The sequence below is a fragment of the Pempheris klunzingeri genome, chromosome 11 (assembly GCF_042242105.1).
Source record: "Pempheris klunzingeri isolate RE-2024b chromosome 11, fPemKlu1.hap1, whole genome shotgun sequence".
Classification (NCBI taxonomy): Eukaryota; Metazoa; Chordata; class Actinopteri; order Acropomatiformes; family Pempheridae; genus Pempheris; species Pempheris klunzingeri.
In genome coordinates this window covers 22,729,202-22,753,006 of record NC_092022.1, presented here as the reverse complement: position 1 = coordinate 22,753,006, position 23,805 = coordinate 22,729,202, and the positions used below count along the sequence as shown (strand labels likewise).

Genomic DNA, 23,805 nt, shown 5'->3' with positions numbered 1-23,805 from the left:
TGTAAATAGAATGAATATCAATCAGATGTGTCTGTTTTAAACTGTAACTGCCTTTTAGGGGAATTATTGGGTAGACCACAAAAGTAATTCAGATTCCCTATTTTTTACTAACTGCCAACCCTTATAAAAAACCTAAGAAAGGGTTCTTAGGTAGGATTTTAGGAACAGTTGTGTTTGAACAGGTAAATATTTCCATTGCAAAATAGCATCATTTTCAATACTTTTCAGTCAGGTTCCAGAGCCCACCACAGCACAGAGACTGCACTGGTTTAAGTGGTGAACGGTACAAGATAATCAACAGTGATGCTTTCAGGCTTTCAGTCCTAGTTCTCCTGTAGTCCAGGCAATGATACTATTGACTATGAATTACTGTCTGTTCCCAACCTTTTTGGTCTGATGTGCCCCCCACAGCCCTGTTAGATGAGCTCAGGCACCCTCCTCATCGACACTATCTGTCATCAGGGTAGGAAATAAACTTTTGAAAATGTCTGCCAACCACTTTCATATTTTACTGGTTGGCAGACGTATTTTACTGGTTGGCTGCTGCTAACATCTGACTCTGCCTGCCATCTTGCATATTTGCTTATATGAATTGATTTGAAATCGAAAAATGTAATTATATAACAGTGAATATTGTTACATTAATTTCTTTCTACAATTGAACTGTCAAGGTTTAGGTTGGTTTGGTCAACTCTGCATTCATATAACTATCACCTGGAGCTGAAGCAGGACGTTTCAACCATTTATTCACTAACGATTTCAACTATTTATCCATTACTTTTATCATTTCAACCATTTACCTCACTCGTTAATGCGTTCTACTGCACGCCACTGTGGCCCTGGTCTCTGCGAGAGTCAACCTGTGCTGTTTTAATCTTGCTCCGTGCTGCACTTCAGGCTGCGTGTCTGTATGAAAGGAGCTATATTATAATTGAGTTGAGTAGAGAACAATATCTCGCTCTGGAATGTGGTGGAATAGAAATCTGAAGTAGCATTAAATGGAAATACTCATTTAAAGTAAAGTACCACAGCACTTGATATAATGAACTTAGCTACTTTCCATTCTGTCCTCGCACTTTTCACAACAATTTCACACAACTGTTGTGAGTGCTGCTGCTTTAGTTCTCCCCAACTGTCAGTTAGTGGGTAACGCTGATCGCTGGAGATTGGTCAAAGCACTGTGGCCCTATGCCCATTTGCACTCAGTAAACAGTCCCACATGAGGGCCCCTCTCTGCATGCCTCTGCGATTCTGATCGTCTCTGTGTGTGTTGACCTGTAAATGTGTGTAAGCCACTGCTGTAAATATGTTTCACGTCTCTGTCTGTTTTATAATTAAACATGCTCACAGAAGCTTGACCCTCCACATACACACCTATTAACTTCAGCCGTGTGTTTTTTGTGGGATGTTTACAGGAAAACAGCCGTGGTCCCAACAGACACATCCAGAGTGACCCGTCGATGGTCGTTATCTACACAACTAATGAATGAACTAATGCTCGTGTCTGTTTCATAATGACTGGGACACAATGCATCCTGTGATCATTTCTGTCATCATTTCAATATGGCCGAGGACTATAGGGAAAAGATGGGAATTGCTAATTGGCAGTGACTAATTGGGTGAGCTATCACGCAAGTTTAGATGGAAATACTGTACTTTCTGCTCCACTACATTTATTTGACAGCTTTAGCTGCACTGGTTACTTTGATAATGAAGATTTTATGGAAAACATATGTTGTCCATATCAAATTCAAATCCAAACCAGTGGTTCCCAACCTTTATGGCTTGTGTCCCTCACAAAAAAGCAGAGTTTAAGCCTTTTGTCACATTTTTAGGTGTGATGAGTTGTTAGCAGCTCCACCTAAGAAACATTTCCCCAGCAAACATCTTAGAAGGTTTCATTTAGATTAATTGTTTGAAGCTAAAAGAGGTCAGATCATGCAATATTATATAGTAAAAAGACCAAAACATGCATGTACATTTTGCCAGTAGAAAGAAATGTGTTTTTGACTTTTGGGCATAAAACATGGAGCAATTCTTGCAAGGGTGTCATTTGGTGAAACAAAACGGTTCATCTGGTAACTGAAAAGTCCCCCATACAGCAAAATCAAGGTTCCGGTGATTATTGACATCAAAAATAAGATCCTAAATGCTCATTCATCGACCTCTCCTGAGTATTCAACACTAACCAGCAGGATCTTCAGAGAAACGTCTTTTTTATCTTAAGTTTGTCTATTTAAATCTCATTGATTGGTTACTGAACTGGATGTATCAGGGTCAACAGCTTTTCTTCATTTGTTTTTCATGTGTAGAAATGACTGCAGAAATAATGATTATGTTGGTGAAGTGTGTCTATTGGATGGATTTCCATGAAACGTGGTAGAAAGTCACATTCCCTCAGGATGAATTGTTATATCTCATCTAGCGCCATCATTGGGTTTAATTTGTCAAACACTTACACTCCCATGAGCCTTTGCTGTACTTTGTGCTTAGTGCTCATTAGCAAATGTGTTAGTGTAAACAGTCCTCTTCCTCTCCTCCCCTCCTCCCATCCTCTTCCTCTCCCACCCCAGCCAACATGTCAGTCTCCATGGCAACAGACTCATACCCATCCATCGACTGGTCAGTGGTCTCTGTGACCCCAGCAGGCACAAATGTGACAGAGTGGGAGCGTGACGCCCTCCTGGCTGTGGCCGAGGTGGTGGTGCTGGCGGTCATCTTGGTGATGGCGCTGCTCGGCAACGGGCTGGTGCTGGTGGTGCTGCTAAGGCGGAGACGACACCATAACCCTCTGCACCAGTTCATGCTTAACCTCTGTCTGGCCGACCTGGTGGTGGCACTATTCCAGGTAAAACACAAACACACACACACACACACACACAAAGAGACACACACACTCTCTCTCTCCCTGCATCTCACGCCCCCTCCTCTTCCTCTGAGGTGTTGCCCCAGCTGGTGTGGGATGCCAAAGGCCGTTTTCCTGGTCCAGACTTCTTGTGTCGCCTGGTGAAATACCTGCAGGTGCTCGGGATGTTCGCCTCCTCCTACATGATTGTGGCCATGACGGTGGACCGACACTACGCCATCTGCTGCCCCCTGCAGGCGCACCGCAGCGGGGCCACCCAACGCTGGAACAGCTTCATACTGCTGGCCTGGGGGCTGTCGCTGCTGCTCAGCCTGCCACAGGTAGGGTGACTAGGGGAGGGTGACACAAGGAAGGTGACACGGAGAGGGTGACATGGAGGGTGAGACAGGTAGGGTGACACCAGTAAAATGATACAGGGTGACACTGGTATGGTGACATAGGGAGGGTGATACAAGGAAGGTGACATGGGGAGGGTGAAACGGGGGGTGACACAAGGAAGGTGACACAGGGAGGGTGATACAAGGAAGGTGACATGGGGAGGGTGATACAAGGAAGGTGACATGGGGAGGGTGAAACGGGGGGTGACACAAGGAAGGTGGCACAGGGAGGGTGACACAGGGAGGGTGAAACGGGGGGTGACACGGGGAGGGTGAAACGGGGAGGGTGGCACAAGGAAGGTGGCACAGGGAGGGTGACACAGGGAGGGTGAAACGGGGGGTGACACGGGGAGGGTGACACAGGGAGGGTGACACAGGGAGACTGTGGACTTTGAATGTTTTATGTGTTTGCATTTGTAACAACAGATTCTTAAAGACTTATAGAAAATGTATTTTTGTTACCTGCACATCTGTTGCTGTGCAGACTTAAAAACAGAATGAAGTGATGGAAGTGTTAACAAACGGCAGCCCACACGCCTCTGTGCCCCTCCAGGTTTTCATCTTCTCCCGGTCAGAAGTGGCTCCAGGTGTCTATGAGTGTTGGGGCAGCTTTGCTGAGTCCTGGGGCCTCAAAGCCTACGTGACCTGGATGACCCTGGCTGTCTTCATCCTCCCCGTCCTCATCATCACAGTCTGCCAGGTAGAGAGGGACGGACCAGGACAGAACATTTTTTACAGTGGAGGCACAACACAATGATTCTGACAACTGGAGGTCCAGCTGATGGTCCACCAAGACTTTAATGCACCACAGCGTCACTGAATGTCTCCTGTACCTCCTCCCCCAGGTGAGAATCTTCAAGGAGATCCACAACAATCTGTACATGAAGTCAGAGCGCCGCCTGTCCCCCGCCTCCCTCCCTCCCTCCAGAAGGGCCAGCCAGAGAGGAGGGGGAGGAGGGGGCAGCAGAGGGAGGTCCAGTCTCCCCCTTTATGTGTCACCACTCATGTTTAACAACCCTGGGAGTCACACCAGCTTTGACCCTGGATCCACCTATCAGAACATGCCCATGGGTCCAGTCAGGTCCAACAGCTTCCCCTCACACTGTGATATTCACACCTACACCACTGTTCACCCAGGTAAGACACACACACACACACACACACACACACACACACACACACACACACACACACACACACACACACACACACACACACACACACACAATGATGTAGACTGCATTCACTTTAGATTGTGGTTATTCTATTGTGTTTTCCCCATTTCTGTTGTTTACTTCATGATAATCTTAAAGACTTCCTTCAGAGTCAAACATTTTTCAGAAATAAAGAGGAATTTGTGGCCATGTTGGCAGTTTGGCTGTGGGAGATGCTATCTTTCATTAAAACTGACACCCAAACATCATCATGTGTGTGTAACTAAAAGCAGGACTGTGGTTAACGTACTTTGGAATCATCAGGCTAAAAAAACTGATATTTTTGAATTGAGAAGATTAATTCAACACTTTCCATGACAAAAACTAGGGCGTGCATCTTCCTCCAGAATTTCCCCCCCGGGGATCAATAAAGTATTTCTATCTATCTATCTACAAATGTACATATGCCTGCTTTAAATTAAGCAATTCCTGAGGCATATTATACACATCATAATATTAACCGTTACTGAATATGTATCTCGTGCAAGTCTCAAGTCTGCAAGTTGACGCTGACTCTGTGTTCCTATCAGCTGAGCTGCAGCCTGATGTGCTGCCTGACCCCGCAGCGCCCTCTGCCGTCTGCTCCCCCCCACCTAAAGCCCCCCCTGCCCACAGTGGAGAGGTGTCAGCGGCCATGTCAAAGACCCTGAGGATGACCCTGGTCATAGTGCTCGTCTACTCCCTCTGCTGGGCCCCGTTCTTCAGTGTCCAGCTGTGGGCCGCCTGGGACCCCAACCCACCTCAGAACGGTGCACAAACGTTTTCCACCATCTGTCTGTATTGGTTTTCAAAATCCCATGTCAAGTATTTATATACCGGCCCATTTCTACCTATCAGACATGCTGCAGTATTGTACCACTGCTTTTAATGCTCGTCATCAGATCACTGAATCAATGCAACATGTGTCTACAAGCATTTGTCCTCATTCAACACCTTCACTACCAAAAAACATGCCTGCTAGTACTGTCATATGAATTCTGCTGACTTTTTGATACAGATTATTTACACAAAAGGCAAAAACAAAAATGTCATGCAGCAAAAATTCATGCTAGGAACTTTATATCTGTTTATCATTTACTGGAACTTAAGACATTTACACAGGAAACCGTTCTACTATCAAATAACTGATTCGTCAGTAATCAGAAAACTGATCAGCAACTGTTTCGTTAACCGAGTCATCGTTTGAGTCATTTCCTTCAGTGACAGTTCTGAGTCATTTTGAGGTTTGGACTGTTGGGCGGACAAAACCGTTTGAAAGTGTGACTTTGAGCTCTGCTTAATTGTGATTATAAAATAGAATAAGTGGGTTGATAATAAATAGCCATAATACATAATAAAAATTATCAGTTACAACCCAACATAAAATTATTTCACATAAAATGAGCTTTGCCTCAACCAACTGGGCTTACAAGACAAAAAAATACTAATAATAATCTAAAGATATATTATATACACTTACATGGGCTTTGGATTGAGTACTTTTAATTTATTTTCATTTAATTTAATTAGTTTAATACATTTTTTTTTACTAACTAGCCATTTCGTCAGTCATGTGCAAACCTCTTCCTGTGTGTGTGTGTGTGTGTGTGTGTGTGTGCACAGGTGCTGTGTTCACCCTGCTGATGCTGCTGGCCAGTCTGAACTCGTGCACCAACCCCTGGATCTACTCTGCCTTCTCCAGCAGCGTGTCCCCGGAGCTCCGCCTGCTGCTGCTCTGTTGCACGCACACACAGCGTCGAAGCTCCATACCCAACGACTCCACCACCACACACACCTCCAACTACTGAACCATGTACACAACAAACACAGCCTTGTCCAAAACCCCCGTCATGTAATTACACAACTAGAGTAAGATGAGCAGTAGGTTGATTGATGTTACAAGAAGAGTTTTGACATTTTGGAAAGACTAGATGGGAAAATCAATACCACTTGAATCTCTGTCTGTGAATTAGGATATAAGGGTATAACACTATAAGATTAACAGGATATGAAGCTAACATACAGCCAGGAGACAGTCTTAGCTTAGCTTAGCATAAAGACTGGAAATGGGGGAAACAGCTAACAAGGTTTTGTAAGAATTCATTAAGATGTATTGTGTCAGTCAGTGAGCTTTAGATGTGCTAGAAGACAGATGGAGCTCACTGATCTTGGCAAATAGCAAATTGTTACTTTAAATTGTGTACCGGATTATTTCTAGGACTTCTAGGAGGAAAACCTCTCCTTTTGTAGGGATCAAATAAACCAGATCTCTCTACCAGCACAACTGCAGATCTCCAATTAGCACGTTATATTCATCAGTACAAAAAAAAGCAACAACGGCAGGTTATTGAGTTATGAACCCGACTATTTCTTGGATGAGAGCAGTGACTCCAAGCCAAGGAAGTCAGATGCACGACCTGCAGTAAAACAGCGAATCGTCATTTTTTTACTTCATTTTTTGCACATATTAAACAAACTTTATACAAGGTGTCAATTAAGTGATCTTAAAAGGTGCTGACAGACAGATCTGGTATCCTTTGGATAGTAACAACTTGCCGAGGCGGCCGTCTCCAGCCTCTATGTTAAGCTAAGCTAACCGACTGTTAGCGCAGTAGTTTCAAGGAAGCACATTTCCTCACAATGTCCAACTATTTCCCGTAAGAACATCAGGTAGTTTAGATGCAAACTGCTGTGATACATTTTATAAAAGTGTAATTATTGTAAATGCATGTGTCTGTGTGATCTTTATGCATCTGGCTGCTGAATCACAGATCACTTTCCTTTGACTGAACGGAACAAATGCAGTTAGATTTGTTTTAAAAACCATTTATTCATCCTCTCACCAGTCATAGAAACACTTCACACATATAAACATAAAAACATCGACTGCGACTATAATAAAAAAGTCACTTTGTTTTCCAGAAACGTAATACAATGATTTGTTCATTTAGTTTTTTTCCTATTATTTTTTTGAGCACAAAAAGGTGCTGTGGGTGGACAGCGCCGTTTTCAAAAAAACCTGCACTGGACAGCACTAACGTTCAGAGTTTCAACGAAATGGTTCAGTTGAAGTCGTCCAAAGGGTCACTTTTCCTTTTCAAATACTCAAAAGGTAAAATAACTGAAGGTTTTAGTCCATTTTGAATCAGAGTGAGTCAACGTCGCCTGTTGAAAAATAGATTTTATGTCCACACTGTCATGAGTGTGCTGTAATTGAGGGAAAATCAGGGTTTAGAGCAGGAGGGTGGGGACACAGGGGGACACACGTCCCCCCCCGGACCTGTTCATCCTTCATATTAATGTCTGTAGACTAAACTATTCTCTCATTGGAACCAGTAATACCTTACAAATACAAGACTTCTGTCAGAATCAAATAACATTTACTTTTAGTCAACAACTTTCACTTTGAAATTAATTGGTTTAAAAACTAACACTTACATTTGGTCACAGTATAATTACCAAAAACCTAATTTAAACAAAACAGAAAAGGTTGCATACAGTGTACAGGCACGCCCTTTTCAACACATTCATTTAGATTCCCACTTAAATAGAAGATGTGGCTCAGAGGAGGGGGTCTGCACAGAGACTCTCTGTGAAGAGGGAAATCATAGACTGAAGAAAATGTAATCGTACCACTTTCATTTTCTTCAGATTAAAAAGAATAAGGTTGGTCACACTCGATATTTCTATTATCGTCAACAAATCAATATTTCTTGTGTAAATCTTTTTTAACAGGTCACAAATATATGTCTTCATTTAAAAAAGGCTTCGTTATTTCCTAAAACAGCTGGGCACTGTAGTTTTTAGCAAACGTTACTCAAACAGCAGGAAATAGTGCATTTGCGGGGGACTATTTTCTGCTGCGGATGAATACACACTAGCAAGTACCTGCAGTAACAGGATGGTGTGTGTGTTAATGGTAATGTAGGAACATGTCACACAGAGCAATGGTTGGATTATTGAGGTGTTTTCAGTTGGCTGTGTTGGAATCAATACTTATTGACTGCTATATTTACTGTCCACCATTTTATGAAGAGAGTCCAAATGATATGTGGGGCTTTGTCTGCATGTTTGTGGGATCACTACATAGTTGGTTTTGGTCTTTTCATGATGATTTGATTTGCTGACAAGAAGAAAAATATCATATATCACCATCCTTTAAAGTATTTTCTTAAAGCTCAGGGTCTACATTATTTCCACTTCAACAAATGATCACACTCTAAATCTTTAAATGCAAAGTCTCTAGTAAAAAATCCTTCAAAATAATTACTTATTTTCGTTGTTGCAGAAAATAGCTTTAAAATTTTTCCACCAAACAACACTTACAGAAATAAAACTTATCAAAATATGTTTACCAAATAGTGAACTGTTTAAAACCTCCATTTATTTTCCCAAAGGAGGAAATAAGGAAAGCTTATTGAGGCTGGACACACAAACTGTCCTCAAACAAAAGCCTCTCCGACAAACGGCAGCAGTTAATGCATCAGTGAGTGTCTGTGAACAAAAAACATTGTGGATCTGATATGACACATTCTGTACAGTTTGCACACAAACACTGCAAGACGTGTTGATACTGCAGCGGCTGAATTTGAAACAAGTGAAATGACAAACACACACGCACACACTCTTGCACTCTCTCTCTCACATTCACACACACACACACACACATACATACCTTCCTTTCATCAACATACATCAAAACACATTAAAAAGATTATTGTCAGATTGTCATTATACAGTGAGCTAAAATAGATCTTCTCTTAAAAATGACAAACGTTTGATGATATAGCTGTAAACTACACTGTGTTACTCACAATTAGAAAAACACCGCTAGGGTACTGCGAATCCTATCATCCAAAATCATGAAAAATTAGGACAGTGTGTGATTCAGAGTGAGATTTCTTCCTATTTTGGCACCACATGCACATACGCACCCAGTAAACCCATCGATCTGGTACAATCACAGCCTCTTACCCCCCCCCCCACCACCCCAGCGCGTGGTGTGACAGACCTGTGAGGCGGAGGAGCAAAGCTGTGAGCGCTTTTGTTCGAATGTGCCTCGTCCTTATCGATGCAGCGATGGATGATGAGCCGCTCGGGATGGAGGGTGTACGATACAAAGTAAACACACACTAAGTGCACACATGTTTATGTACAAGTACGCCATGAACAGCGCCTTCTGCACTGCTGGCGTTGTGACCTTATAGTCCCACCAACACCTGCTCCTCTTATAAGAATTCCTACATTAGTTTTCCTTACTTTACCTACATCTTTGTAATTTTAAGCACTGCTCAATTTTCGTGCCTCGTGTCCTTCACTAAGGGTTAAAAATGTTAAATGTTAAGAAGTTCTTCTTCATTTTTTCTCTCTAATGCATAAAAACCTGGAAATGTTACTGACTCCACACTCTAAACTAACATGTGACCATCCATGTCCGTTTTAATTCATTTCCAGCCCTTGAGGAGTGAAGCGATGTGTGTGTACAGTATGTAGCCGATGAGGGAGAATGTACTGTCACAAACAAATGTACCGTTTGACACCGAGTTGAGGCCGAGTGCAAGTCTTTCTGTGAGGTTCTGAACCTTTATGGCAGCTGAAGACCCTGAGAGTAAAGTCCTCATTAGTTTATTGGATTTCTATCTTACAGTCATTCTGTCTGTTGTGCGTCTATCTGGTGTTTGTATGAGCGGTGTGTGTGTGTGCTCCTGGAGGTCTTGAGGTTACCAAAGGCACGTCAAATACCAAAACCAGAGGTCTCAACGCGGTGGACGGCTGCTCGACGAGCCTGACGGGCGGCTGACGTCACAGCAGCGGGTCTCGCTTTTAACGGATCGTAGTAATTCCTATGGCTTCGGGGGTTGTGTTCAAGGGCATCATCTCTCTATGAAGACGGTGTGTGTGAGTAACTGCAGCTCTCGTGTGTGTTTCTGTCAAGTGTGTGATGCAGTGTGTGCGTCCTTCTCCAGTCGGTTTGAAATTGTCTACACCGTGTCCTCGTCCATCTTGGCGACGTCATCCAGCGTGACCGCGGCCGGCGCGTTGTTCTCCTCCGCCTCCTCGGCTGACTTTGACGGAGAGGGCGGTGCCAGCATGGCCGTGCGCTCCTCTTTGGGCTCCTCCCTCTCCCTTCTCTCCTCCTCTTTCTTCTCTCGCGCCAGCAGGTGGTAGTTGATGCCCATTCCCACGAAGAGGACCACACTTGCGACCATGAGGATGATGCCAGAGGAGATGTAGGTGTAGTCGTAGTGATTGTAGTAGTTATAGAAACTACCTGGAGGTGCACAAAAGAGAGAGAAAGAGAAAGAGATGTAGTCTGGATCACTGTTTTCATCACATGGACACATGGACTTGAAATAGAGATACACCTTTTTCACGCTTTTCTCTACTGATGCCGATTCCTTATACAAACTCCTTACACAGACGGAACAGTGCGCTTCTTATCAAATGTAAAATCTGCTCAACTTTTCCTCGCTACACAGAACTAATAGAGATCATTTATATGCAATAATTCATCATGATGTTGTAACTGTAATTAACAATCCTTTTCAATAGCGACGAATCTGACATCCATGTTCTTGGTGAAATGTCAAAAAGCAATGAAAAATGTCCCTCACAGCTTCCCAGAGCTCAAGCGACATCTGTTTAAGGGCTTCTTTTGTCTGAGCATCGGTACCGCAAGAAGGAAATGAGGTCAGTTTATGATCAAATGTCAAGAAACAGATGTTTGGCAAAAAAATGACTTAAACAATTATTCAGTAACCAGAATAGTTAACTTTTGGTATTGATTGACTAATCATTTCCACACACACTCGTGATTATATTATATATTATTATATGTCCAACACAGCGTCACATTCTACAAGTCTACCAGTCATCCAGGCGCTTTAGTGTGGGTGTTGAAAAAAAGAGAAGAGAAATAGAAAGGTTGATTCTGTCCAACTTTCCGCCCCTCTCCCAGAACATAAGCCTTCCTTTTCCCGTGCTGCATGTTGGAGGTCTTACCTGTTAGGGGCGGGCCCAGCAGCACCGGCCCACACTCCACTATAGTGACCAAGCCCACGGCCGAGGAGAACCTCTGGGCTCCCACCAGGTCCATCAGGGTCTCGAACAGCACCGCACTCAGCCAGCCAAAGGCAAACCCAAAGAAGACGGCGTAGATCACAAACCCAGTGTAGTCCACCGAGATCGGCGCCAGCACGTGACACACTCCGTTGTAGAGGACGGCGGCGGCGAAGAAGTACTGCACCCTGGGTCGGACCCACTTGGTGTTGGCCAGCATGCCCATGGAGGGCCGGGCGAACATGTCAACGAATGCCAGCACTGACAGCAGGAAGGCCGCTTTTTCTTTGCTGATGTCCTTACTCTTGGCGTAATTGGAGAGGAAGACGAGCGGGGCGAAGAGGCCGAAGAACATGACGACGTTGCCGGACAGGTAAAGCAGGAAGCCGCGGTGTTTGAACAGCGTCAGGTCGATGAAGGAGTTGATGGTCTGCAGGACCGTCTTCTTCTGCTGTGGCTGCACTGAATCCACCGCCTTGACCTCGCCGCCCTCCGTGTCTGGTTTGGGCGGCTGAGTTTTGGGTCCGATGGGGCGCATGAGCGATCCGGCCACGCAGCAGTTGAGCAGAAGTCCTCCCAGGATGAGGAAGCTGCCTCTCCACCCAAACTCGTCGTACAGCCAGGAGTTGAGAGGAGCCAGGGTGGACAGAAACACGGGGCTGCCTGCCATAGCGATCCCGTTGGCGATGGGCCGGCGATGGTAGAAGTATTTACCGATCATTGTGAGGGCTGGGTTCAAGTTGAATGCCAGTCCCAAACCTGGACAGAGAAAGGGTGGACGGTGAAACAGAGAAGGACGGTTACACGAGGAGAAGATTAACAAAACAAGGACAAACACAACTAAAGCAAGAACCAGCAGAACATAAAAGTACAGTACGACGTAGAAAAATCTATACATCTGCAGCACATTTAATGGAAACCATCCATTCTCTTCCCTTAAATATAAGGTCAGATTATTGACCAAGTGGACTGAATGAAAACGTCACTGTGATGAAGGCAGCATGGCAGAAAATATTTGGTAAATAAATCATGGTGTGCTGGAGAAGAGTTGTGTGACCCATTTTCATTTTGATGGGTATTAATAGATAAATAGCTAAATACTGACCTCCCACCACTCCTATGAAGAAATAGAGCTGCTCCACAGTGTTACAGAAGGAGGCGGCGACGAGCCCCGAGCCTGCCAGACAGCCGCCGAGTATGATGATTGGTCGACTGCCAAATTTGTTCACGAGGATACTGCTAATTGGACCTGGAGGGGAAGAAGAGACGGATGAGAGGGAAAACTGATAAATTAGGGACAGTAAATTAGACCACGGCTGTACGGTACTGGATCTTTAGCTGAACGACAGGAAATTCACTGTTCAGTCACTATTCAGTCGTTTTCTGCCGGTTACAACTTCTCAAATGTGATGATTTGAGGCTTTTCTATACAGACCCTGTAGTATTTGAACACTTTCAGCCCTGAGGAGTTGTGATATGCATATTCCATAATTGTCTGTTGTTAAGAACTAAATGATTGAATCAATCGTAAAGATAATCAAAAGATGACATCAATTCAGAAAGTCAGTTCATGTGAGCTTGGGCTGGACAAGACAAGACATTTGAAGACGCTCACTAACCAAACAATAAATCAATCAAAATATGATAACTTGATTAATTGATAAAGAAAACAGTTAGTTATGCAGCCCTGTGCGTGTGTATTCTATATTCAGACAGTCATGTGCCATGTAATTACATCAGGTCACCATTTTATGTGTTCACCAACAGGTGGCGCTATGGTGGCAAAAATAAGATAGTGACAAAGACTGACTGTGTAACGGTGCCTGTTGCATGGATGTTACATAGAGGAACGAGGGGGGGAGAGAGGGAAAGGGTGAGATGGGAGGGAGCCAGGCAGTGCAAGGAATGGCATTACACACGTCAGAGTGGGAGTAATGTACACCAGGACATAAAATGTAAAGAGCACGGGGGGGGGGGGGGGGTAAGGAGAAAAGGAGAAAAGGAGAGTAAGGAGAGGAGGGAAGTGAGGACAAGAGTTGAAGAAGAGCAAAGAGGAGGAGAAGAACTAGAGGAAGCCTTAGCCTGTGTGCCAGCCTCGCCATGAATGGGCCTTCACATGGACGGAGGCTGACGCTGCCTCTGCTGGATGTGAATACAAAGTAAAGGCTCGCAGCATCTATACAGTCACTGTGTGTGTGTGTGTGTGTGCAGCCTTTCTGCATGAGCAGGCAGAAAGTGAACGACAGGAGTGAGATGACCATTCCTCTGGACTAACTGCTGATTATCACGTGTTGAGCTGAGACAATCGGTTGATTAGCAGACGAGCCGGCTGACAGAAAAAGAACTACTGTGATAATTGATTATTCGGTTATATCGGAGAAATGCCAAACAATCTGTGGTTCGAGCCTCTAAAATGAGAAAATGTGGGGTCATGCACAAGACTGTAGTGTATAATCAACACAAAACGCAGATGATATCACAAATCAACATTTTTGTACGGATTAAACAAACAACACAGCAGTTTTCGGTGTGTTTTCACAGCTTTTGGGCAGAGGCAGGCTAGCAGTTCCCCCTGGCCTTCACTCTTTATGCTAAGCTAGGCTAAGCTAACACTCTATGTACAGCCTCATATTCACCAGAGAGACACGAGAGCGGTATCATTCTCCCATCTGTAAATTTCTGAGAAAGCCAAACAAGTCTTTTGAGCAGCTTCTTTGCTCGACTTTCTTTTCTACTTCAGTCCGAATGCTAAAGATCTCAGTTAGTAAGATGCAGTTAATGTTACACGTAGCTTTGCTCTATTTTGAACACGTCCAGAGTATCTGGATTACACACTACAAATCAAACTGCGGCACTAATATTATGTAATAGTGTTGTTTCATTCATTTGTGTAATCCGCACAAATCTGAGCAAAACAACTCACTCTCCAGGTCACTTTGGGCCTCCTAGACTTTCTAGTGGGATTATCTCATGTGTAGCATAATTATTTCAAATCAGCTGATTAAGAAAAAGGAACACAAAACTCTTGCAGCCCTAATTTTGAGTGACAGAAGCTGGGAGGAGGAATTAGAGAGGCACAGAATAATAACAAAGTTAGAAAATGTGACTGATCTCTGAGGATGTCTGAGGATTTCAGTATCTCTGAGGATATACTCATTCTCGGATCTCTACCAGGGCGCGCTCAGCGTGGCGTCCATTTCCTCACAACCAGCCAGGGCCCTTCACACAGACCATGGTGGCTTTGCCCTTGAAACTTGGCAGCTGACCACAATGGCCGGGGGCGCTCTGGACGCTCGTGCGTTAACTCATGCACCGACTGAATACCTCTCTCTCTGACACCTAGTTTCTGTGTTGTGTCTGTCACTGAGGATCTGACTGCCTGGCACGAAGCCTGCCGTGGTGAGTTGCAGTGGCAGGTTTGGGTCTCCATGTTCCAGTCAAACAGTGGATAAAAGAACTACACCAGAAGACACAGTGCACATACCAGACTGCAGCACTTCTTCTGAGCTCGGTGGAGCTCTGCGAGAAACAAAAGCGGACCTATACAAGGACAGGAATGGATCTGCGTCCACTCCACACGCACATAAATAAATCAGCTGTGACAGTCTTTGTTGCTGTTTGGCAAAGCACAAAGAGGGCAGTGAGTAGTCTTCTCTGAGATATTATGTAAACAATTCGTTCTCCCCCTCCCTCCATCATTTGCTCTCTCTCTGCGTGAAAGAAAGAACAACACTGAGAGGGGAGCAGAGAGGACGTGTCCTCGGCTTGGCACTGACACAGCATCCACAAGTGAGAAAAACGCCAAAAAAAGAAAAAAAGAGTGTGAGTCCAGCTGTGACAGGGAAGTTTAGCAGAGACCCTTTTTTTTTTTTTTTTTTCTTACTGAGCCGACTTCTACATAACTATCACCCAATACGAGTCTTCGTTTAATTCATTCATTCATTTAAGCAGCAGCTGGTGATGAGTCAGTCCGACCAGGAACAGCTGATTGGATTTTCTCCAACAGTCGAATGCATCACATTTCTCCACCAGTCGCATATCGCACAGACGAACATCTCTCCGTCTGGACCGACCCTTTAACGGAACAGTTTGGGGAACTCTCGTGTGCATTCATGCAAAATCCTCACACACAACAGATCTGTCTTTCTTCAAACCTCATTTCCTTTCCACAAAAAAAAAAAAAAAAGAAAACAAGAAATCCCTGAGATCATCAGAAGTCAGACATCAGCGCTCCTGCTCAGTGAGGCTGTGACCAGTGTAGACTAAAGTGAACTGAAAACATGAGGAACATGCTTGTGTTTATGGTTCATTCAGCATTTTGAGGACGAGGCAGATTAGGAGCACAGATACTGACAGACGTCAGAAAGAGCACTGACATAGACAATGCTGGTCAGGCTTTGGTCAGACACCGACCGTTTTGAAGCTTTCAAAGAGAAAGACATCTCATCTGGAGTGAGCTGGGAAGGAAGAAGAGAAGGTGTATTAATGGCACTTCTCATTCCTTCCTGGAATGAGTCAGTGTCGGTCTTCTGTGAAACGTCTTTACCTCTAAACCTGAACTCCCATTCACAACAAATCACAGACGTGGAATGATTAGCGAACATGAAAGCTGTCTGCTGCTGTTGGGTTAAACGCCACAGAGGACACCGCTGATTAAATTTAAGTTGATGCAGTAAAACCTCACATTAAACGATCTTAATGTCACTCCAAACAAATGTGAAATGCTTAAGTAAATGTACTCGGTTATAGTCCACCACTGAAACACACAAACAGGAAACCGTAAGAACAGAGTCACAAGTTTGTGGTTTTTTTCCCTCTTGATGTGAAATCCCCCCTATCAGCTTAATGGCCACATTAACAGTGTTAATCTGTCTTCAAATCTTTAACTTTAACAATCTTTAACATAAGTTTTGGTTAAGTCCATTGGATTTCTTTAAAAAACCCTCTCAGATATCAGCCCCTCTTCCTTTTCCCAACATCTTTCTACTTACAAATGAGCGGCTTTTCTCATCTTTCTTGCTGAGCACTTGGTCATAAATAAACGTCAACGCGTGTTTACAGGGATTTGGGTTTGCTGGGAACTACTACTGCATATCTGACAATGTTATAGGAGTGCAATGCTAAACAAGTAGAGTAGGCGTTTTAAATAGGGGCGTCTCACTCCTCTCATGCCTGGTAGGTCAAACGTATTTTTAACTACATCGCACTGGAGATCATCGGTGTGCAATGAGAAGCTTTTTGATGATATGAGCCCTTTGCTTTCTAATATTATTTATATTTACTGCCATAACTTCCCTTGTGATATCTCTATACATCAGCTGGTCAGTCATATCCAGAGAAAAGATTTCTTCTTGTTGTTTTCTGCTCTTTTCGTCCCCTTCTATACTTATCCTGCTTACAGTGCTATTTGTTAGGTTGTTGACAATGTTGGCAGCTGAAAATGACCCCTGTTGCAATTTGTTTAATGTAGCCATGTAGCTAATAAACAGATGAGAGGGGAAAAGAGAGAGAGAACACGCTCTTGCTTAACATTTACCTTAACCTTTGTGCAGAGCATCCTGTGCAGTCTGGGCTGGTTCGCACTGTTAGTCACAACCCACTGACGTCATCCAACCACAATAAATTAATATGTGTGGGATTTTTTTTTTTCCCCTTAGTGTGGAGTCAGTGTGTGTACGTGCGTTGCCTCATGCGTAGCCAGTCAATTACATGGTTGTGGTCATTCATGTAGCGTCTTATAGCTTCAGTCGTACTACAGTACAAAGCATGACATCATTAACTGGTGATCTGGCAGAATTGTGAAACAAGAAAGCAGAAAAAAAAATAAAATAGGAAAAGAAAGAATCTACTGCAACATCTGGCTCTTATTATGCAATTCTGCTCCTCCCCTCTGTTCCTCACTCAGCAGTTTCCTCTCCTAAACGTCTAATCCTGCTCAATAAGGCTGCAGGCTGGCACGCAGCACTGAAGAGGATGAATGAGTAAGTCGAAGGAACAGATACCATTTTTAGATATGGAGATTTGACCTGACAGACAAACAGAGAGAGAAAGCAAGGTGGTGGGTATTGCGTGTACTGTGCGCTGGTTGAATAAAGAGGGGGGGGACAAAGAGAGACAGTGTGTTCGAATGAGGAAAGAACTTGCTTTGTGTCGTGAGACGGGAAGAGAGAAACCTGATTTGAAAGCTGACCTAACCTGAAACTGGATCAGAGTTTCTTAAATCCTGCCTTAACATGTGCATGGAAAGTCTGTTGCTGCAGCAGCACAAATAGCAGCTTCGCTGAGTGCAAGAACTGAGTGTTTTCAAATGATGTTAAAAGACACAACTGGTTATTTAGTCCCAGCAGCACTGCAGACCTCCTCTCTGAACGTTAGATCCTCTGTAAGGACCAAAGGCTCGAGGGACAGCAGTTTGGCCCTCTTTAAAATATCGTATTGTACAGACATTAAATGCATCCCACTGACTTTGATGATCCTCTGATTTCTCCTGTAGCACCACCAGGACGTCCATAGTTGTGTTTTTTAGTGAAATATCTCTAATACCAAACACTAATGACATTCCCATCAGCTGTACCCTGTGTTTACCATGAATTAGCAACTGTTTTGTGAGCATTAGAGCTGCTACTAACAATCATTTGGATTACTGATGAATCAGCAGATCATTTGCACAACAGTGAATAATATCATCCAAGTTTTCCAGGTGACATCTTCAAAAGGTCTTGATTAGTCTGAGCAAAAGACCAAAAAGTTATTCAGAACAGCGAGTCCTCACACCAGAGGAGCTGCAGTATCCATTTCTCACACCGTCTCCTGCTCTCCCTTCAGCAATAAGCCGTCACTGAAATGGAGAGATGACGGACTGATAGTGCAAGTGGAGAGAGAGATAACACGGAGAAGAAAAGAGGCTGGTGTTTGTTTTTGTTTTGCTTCAGTGAAGCGTGAGCGATAAGAAGGCAGGGCCTCGAAAAAGGCTGATGATACCACTGGAAACACAACTGTAAATATCAACCCCACCTCCACGACAGCGAGACAGAGCCGGGTTAGGTCGTTCTGCAGAGTCCTGCTGGAGATGTTGGACTTAAGACAATACTCAGCGTCTCAGATTTTGGCGTTAAGGTGAAGAAGACTGCTGAACACAGCTTATCACACACACACACACACCAAGTCACACACATCAAGAATCAAGTCAACATAGGCTGCATGAATCTCTGAACAAACCAGAGAACAAAACAGATGTGGGAAAGTGTTTTCTGTATTACAAAACAAAAAACACTTTCAAGTACACACACACACACACACACACACCACTCACCTCCAGCATACATGACAGCCAGCATGATGGAGGAGATCCAGGACACCTGACTGGGCGTGGCACTGAAGATGGTCTCTATCTCCTTGAAGAACACGGTGATGGACTTGGGGAAGGCGTAGGAGAAGCCGATGGAGATGAAGGCCCCCGCCACCACCGCCCAGCCCCAGCCCCCCTCAGGAGGGGTGTACCCCACAGGCCCACCCAGCGCTGGAGGCATGTCTGCTCACGTGAAGGAAGGGGAAGGAGAAGGAGAAGGAGCGAAGTCAAATGCCACTCCTGAGGACAGCTGGGCTCAGAGGAGCAAAAGCCAGAGCAGGTGCACTGGGATCAGGACTCGAAACCTGTGGGGGGAAGCAGAGCAGAGTAAATATCATCATGCTTCATCCTTTCCTACTACATTTTATCTAATTTTCTTTTGGCTGCAAAATCAAATATGTGGGAAAAGATGGATGAGGAAGGAGAGAGGGAGGACAGGAGTGCAGTGGTGGAGAAGACACACACAGAACTACACACAGCCAACCGATCTGACTTGACTTTAAGCTTTGTTGTTCTTGTTCTGCTGTACATCTATTAGTGTGCACGTGGAATTCCTTGTATGTATCCTGATTTCATTGTACTGCAATGACAATAAAGGCTATTCTATTCTATTCTATTCTATTCTATTCACATGTGTTCACATTAGCTAATTCTGGTAGAACACAAAGTTGGAGACGCTGCTTCAAATATGGATGCTGCTGCAAAGAAGCTAGAAATTCTAAAATGTGGATGCTTCACACGTTAAAGCGTTGTCATAAGCAGCATATGAATGAATTCTAATCAGTTCATCGTCGAGTCCAAGTGGACGTTTGTGCCAAATGTGAAGACATTCCCTCCAAGTCTTCCTGTACTATCGCATTCAAGAGAATGGGATGGATAGACGGTTGGACACCCAACAACATATTGCCTCCTTCCACAGCTGTTGTTGGCACAGAGTCATAAAAAAAACAAATAAAACCAAATCGCAACACAGCCTCCTGTTATTGCGAGAAAGAGCAGCTGTGCCAGGCTGCATGCCAACATACCAGCAGTTTATCTTACAGACCAATACACAAAGATTAGACCATCAGAACTTGGAGGCGGTGGAGCATAATAAACTTCCTGTGAAGACAGGGTGAGCATGTGCCTTTGTCACCGTACCAAACTGCAGCCCAGACTTGTGTAATGGCTGCAGGAAGACTACTCACAAAGCTCCTTAACAGCAGCTGGAGAAGTCCATAGATCTAGAGCCAGTTAATGAACTATTTGAAATGTTCGTCTGTATCAAGTAAAACATTTTAACATTGTGTTTACATAATCAAATTATGGTCTTGGTTGCAGTTCTGTAATTCCAGTATGATTAAAGCATTTTCCACAGCAGCAGTTATTTTGACTTCTCAAAACAGAAAAAGTTAGTAAGCCATCGCAGTGTGACAGCGAGCCAGTGTGCCGAACCATGTCGACCACCTGACTGTGAATGATTGGACTGTTTGCCTCCACTTTTCTGCATCATCTTCCCCCGACATTACTGCTCTGACTAACCCCACAAAATGTATGATATGATCGATGAATCACCGTCAGCCTCTGAAGGAGTTAAGTGAAATTCTAACATCTTATATTTTCTTGATGGTTTGTCAGGTCTATAAAATGTCAAACAATAGTAGCAAATGTCCATCACAACTTTGTCAAATGTCTTGTTTTATCCTACCAGCGGTTCATGGAAAGATATTCAGTTTAATATCGCATGAAACAAGGAAAAGCAGCTCGACTTGGAAAATGTTTGTTAGAGAAATGAGTCTTCTAAAGCTTAACCTCTACTCACAGGAGAGGTTTACTCAGGCTCTAACTATTTCTCTTCTTAAAAGCTTCCCTGTAACTGTGCCATGTAATAAAATACCTCTCGCTGGTGACTTGTATTCAAAGCGACCTGATAAACCAGTACCTTCACTGTGATAAAAGAATTTAGCGAAGATTACCACTCTAAAAGTAATTCACACTTAGGCTACCTGGACACTGACTTTGTACGCTCTGCATGTGAGTAAAAACTGCATATAACAATAACAACCACCTCCTATCATAGCCTGTTCTTCCAAGCAGCTGGTGACTAGACTGTTATATGTCTGATCACTTTGATAAATATTTCAGTGACAGCTGCTAAAACAGCTGGAAAATCCAAGGGCTTCTTCAATGAATGCACCCTTCAAAATAAATGCCCTCTTTTCTATTTAGGCCACACATAACCAAGCTATTTATGGTCGGCTCTGATATCAACCCTGCTACTGTTTGGACCATTTACCATAAATGGACTCTAGGATACAGATCCATACAGACACTTATGACACTGCATCTCTACAGGGATGCTATATTTGAAGAAAGCTACCAGGTGAGTGAATGCCTGTATGTCCTAAAACACAGAGCGGATTCAGCTGGCCTTGCAATGACTAATGAACAGCCAGGTGCCAAACTGTCCTACATAACATTTAGCCCAAATCATGCTGTAAACAACCATGCTCCAGCAATCATTACACTGTCAGCCAGCTGCAGTAACTGGCTAACTCAGCTCTGTGATCACAGTGAGTCCAGGCAGCTTTCACTTCTTTCTCCTCCCCATTTTGTTTTAGTGCGTCTTCACCACAAAGAACTGACACGCACACCATTTGAGGAAATAGTGAACATGATGATACATAGTGAATAATTTAGCTTTTGTCCTCAGTGAGACCAATCTGACGCACTAAAATGGGCAGAATAATTCTAATGTTAATGCTGAGCTTTGAGTTATTTCCTACATTTCAGGCAGTTTCACTTCATGCCAGAACAGTATGATGATCAACCCGACTTTTATCTGCACAAAATGAATTATTTGCTATTAACACTGATGAACAGACTGTTTAATATGAAAGAGTTGAAGTCACTGAGAAAGATCAGCTCTGTAAACAGATTTGAACTTTTCCAGGCTGCACACCAACAGTCCCATGGCTCTGGCAACAACTGCTGTAGTAGGTAAAACTGAACGCTGACTACGACAGCACACAAGATCTGACTGTGTGCTGCTTGGCCATGACCCAATGACAGAGTAGAGGGTAAATCAGTTATCCGAGCTGTGTGATATGTGGTGGACTCAGCATCAGGATTTTTTAGAGCAGCACACAGAGAGTAAGAAGTCACACACACACTTACTGACAATATATTTAAACCAACTACACTCCTAAGAGCAACTCAGTGTGGGCCGTATTGAGTCCAGCCAGTGATTATCAAACTAACAGCCTGGTGTATGACCAGCAGCACTCTTTGCTCTCCCCTGCTTGTGTGGTGAGCCTCTCCTCACAAAGTGTGTTCCCAAACATACCAATCAACCTACATGTTAGTTTGGCGTGTTGGTTTAGGTAAGGTTGGGGTCTCGCTCATGTGTGGTAAGTGTGTGAAAGTTACCACATAAATGCTTGGGCTCCACTTCAAGTTCATGGGGAAGACTAATAGGTGAAGTTAGAGCCTGAACACGGCCCTGTTGGTCTGCACTCAGAGAGCCAATGTGTGACACATTTCGTCTTATGGGCTTGGCAGATGGGTTGCATTACCACAGACTTTGGCAGTGGGGGGGTAAACAGATGTTGCTGCTGTTGGGAGGCTGCAGTTTGTCAGCCTGTTTGTTCTGCTTTTTATTGTCCTGTATCTTCATCCAGAGGGGAGCAGAGAAACAGACAATGCCTAGGGTGGGATGGGTCTTGCATAATACAGCAGGATGTCTTTTGTAGTCGGCTTCAGAGGTGGTCGGGTGGCCCCAATGACTCGCTGAGCTGCCTACAATACCAGTTGTAGATCCCACTGGTCTCCCTCACTGCAGTTGTCGTACCACACAGTGCAGCAGTAGCTGAGGAGGCTCAGCTGATGTTGGCACAGTAACATTTCACCAGCAGCTGCTGTGGAAGGTGGAACTGTTTTAACTTCCTAAGGAAGTATTATATAGTGTATAGGATATAGTATACAGTCTTTGGTGGAGCTTCTTCACCTGGTGAGAGATGTTTACAGACCACATGAGGTCTGCTGTCATATAGATTCCCAGAAATTTGAAGTTCTCCACCCTCTTTTCCTCTTCCTGTGTTTGCTAAATAGGCCTTGATCATCTGAAGTCTATTATGATCTCCTTGGGTTTTGTTGTGTTGAGGTCCACCCAGCACCACCCAGCAGATGGTGAACCTTCTCCCTGTTTGTTATCAGTCCTACTATGGTGGTGTCGTCTGCAAATTTGACAGTGTTGGTCGGGTGTGAATGGGGTAACAGTTGTGTGTAAATGGGGGTGGTCAAGGAGGGCTGAGAACACACCACTGCGTTACTCCTGTGTTCAGGATCAGAGTTGAGGAGGTGTGACCTTAAATCCTGACATTTTGGGGTCTGATAATCCAGTGTCCATGTCACTCAGTCTTTGGACCAGTTTGTGAGGGATAATTGTATTAAGTGTCAAGCTCTAAGTCGACAAACAGTATCTTGAAACACTTGATGATGGGGGTTAGAGTATCTGGACGGTACTTAGTCAGGCAGTTCACTGTTCACTGGCAGTGAGTCAGTTGTAGCGGACTTAAGGCAGGTGAGAACTACAACCTGCTCGAGTGAAAGGTTGAAGATGTTAGTGAACACATCTGCGAGGTGGTCTGCACAGGCCTTCGGTACTCGTCCAGAGGTTCCATCTGGTCCAGCTGTTTTGCGGTCTGGTCCTTCCCCATTCGGGCGGTCGAAACGAGCAAAGAACTGATTCAATGTGTCTGGAAGAGAGTTGTCACTGCTGGAGCTTGTGACTGTGTAACTATCCTTGTAGCCAATGATTGTCCTTATCCCCTTCCTCATACACCGGGAGTGGTTGTTATTGAAGTGCTCCTCTCTGTGTTGTTTATACCTGCACTTGGCACTTCTGATGCCCTTCCTCAGCCTCCCTCATGCTTCTTTGTGAGCTTAAGTGTCTCCAGAGTTAAATCCTGAATCCCATGTCCT

General features: G+C 44.1%; 2 protein-coding genes and 1 long non-coding RNA gene across 3 annotated transcripts; 1 reads left to right on the top strand and 2 right to left on the bottom strand.

Moving 5' to 3' along the window:
* The first annotated feature begins 2,578 nt into the window (after positions 1-2,578).
* Positions 2,579-6,556, top strand: LOC139209523 (vasopressin V2 receptor-like). Its single transcript, XM_070839270.1, has 6 exons — positions 2,579-2,848; positions 2,941-3,186; positions 3,797-3,943; positions 4,089-4,380; positions 4,988-5,206; positions 6,060-6,556. Exons 1-6 carry the CDS (start codon positions 2,579-2,581, stop codon positions 6,242-6,244), a joined length of 1,359 nt encoding a protein of 452 aa, XP_070695371.1. The 3' UTR covers positions 6,245-6,556.
* A 690-nt stretch (positions 6,557-7,246) lies between these two features.
* LOC139209669 (uncharacterized) lies at positions 7,247-8,874 on the bottom strand. Its single transcript, XR_011585224.1, has 2 exons — positions 7,717-8,874; positions 7,247-7,643 (listed from the first exon to the last, which is right to left on the bottom strand). It is a non-coding gene; the product is annotated as an uncharacterized lncRNA (long non-coding RNA).
* Positions 8,875-9,958: 1,084 nt separating this feature from the next.
* LOC139209544 (monocarboxylate transporter 1-like) lies at positions 9,959-19,097 on the bottom strand. The gene is made up of 5 exons (XM_070839292.1): positions 18,808-19,097; positions 12,601-12,744; positions 11,439-12,254; positions 10,243-10,707; positions 9,959-10,211 (listed from the first exon to the last, which is right to left on the bottom strand). Exons 1-4 carry the CDS (start codon positions 19,022-19,024, stop codon positions 10,418-10,420), a joined length of 1,467 nt encoding a protein of 488 aa, XP_070695393.1. The 5' UTR covers positions 19,025-19,097; the 3' UTR covers positions 9,959-10,211; positions 10,243-10,417.
* Between the last annotated feature and the right edge of the window lie 4,708 nt (positions 19,098-23,805).

Excerpts from the sequence above, each read along its gene's own strand:
- LOC139209523 (XM_070839270.1), top strand. The coding sequence starts at position 2,579 with ATGTCAGTCTCCATGGCAACAGACTCATACCCATCCATCGACTGGTCA. Across the intron at positions 3,944-4,088 it reads TCATCATCACAGTCTGCCAG|GTGAGAATCTTCAAGGAGAT; the intron begins GTAGAGAGGGAC and ends CTCCTCCCCCAG. Across the intron at positions 4,381-4,987 it reads CTACACCACTGTTCACCCAG|CTGAGCTGCAGCCTGATGTG; the intron begins GTAAGACACACA and ends TGTTCCTATCAG.
- LOC139209544 (XM_070839292.1), bottom strand. The coding sequence starts at position 19,024 with ATGCCTCCAGCGCTGGGTGGGCCTGTGGGGTACACCCCTCCTGAGGGG. Across the intron at positions 12,745-18,807 it reads GGCTGTCATGTATGCTGGAG|GTCCAATTAGCAGTATCCTC; the intron begins GTGAGTGGTGTG and ends CTTCCCCTCCAG. Across the intron at positions 10,708-11,438 it reads GCTGGGCCCGCCCCTAACAG|GTAGTTTCTATAACTACTAC; the intron begins GTAAGACCTCCA and ends GTGCACCTCCAG.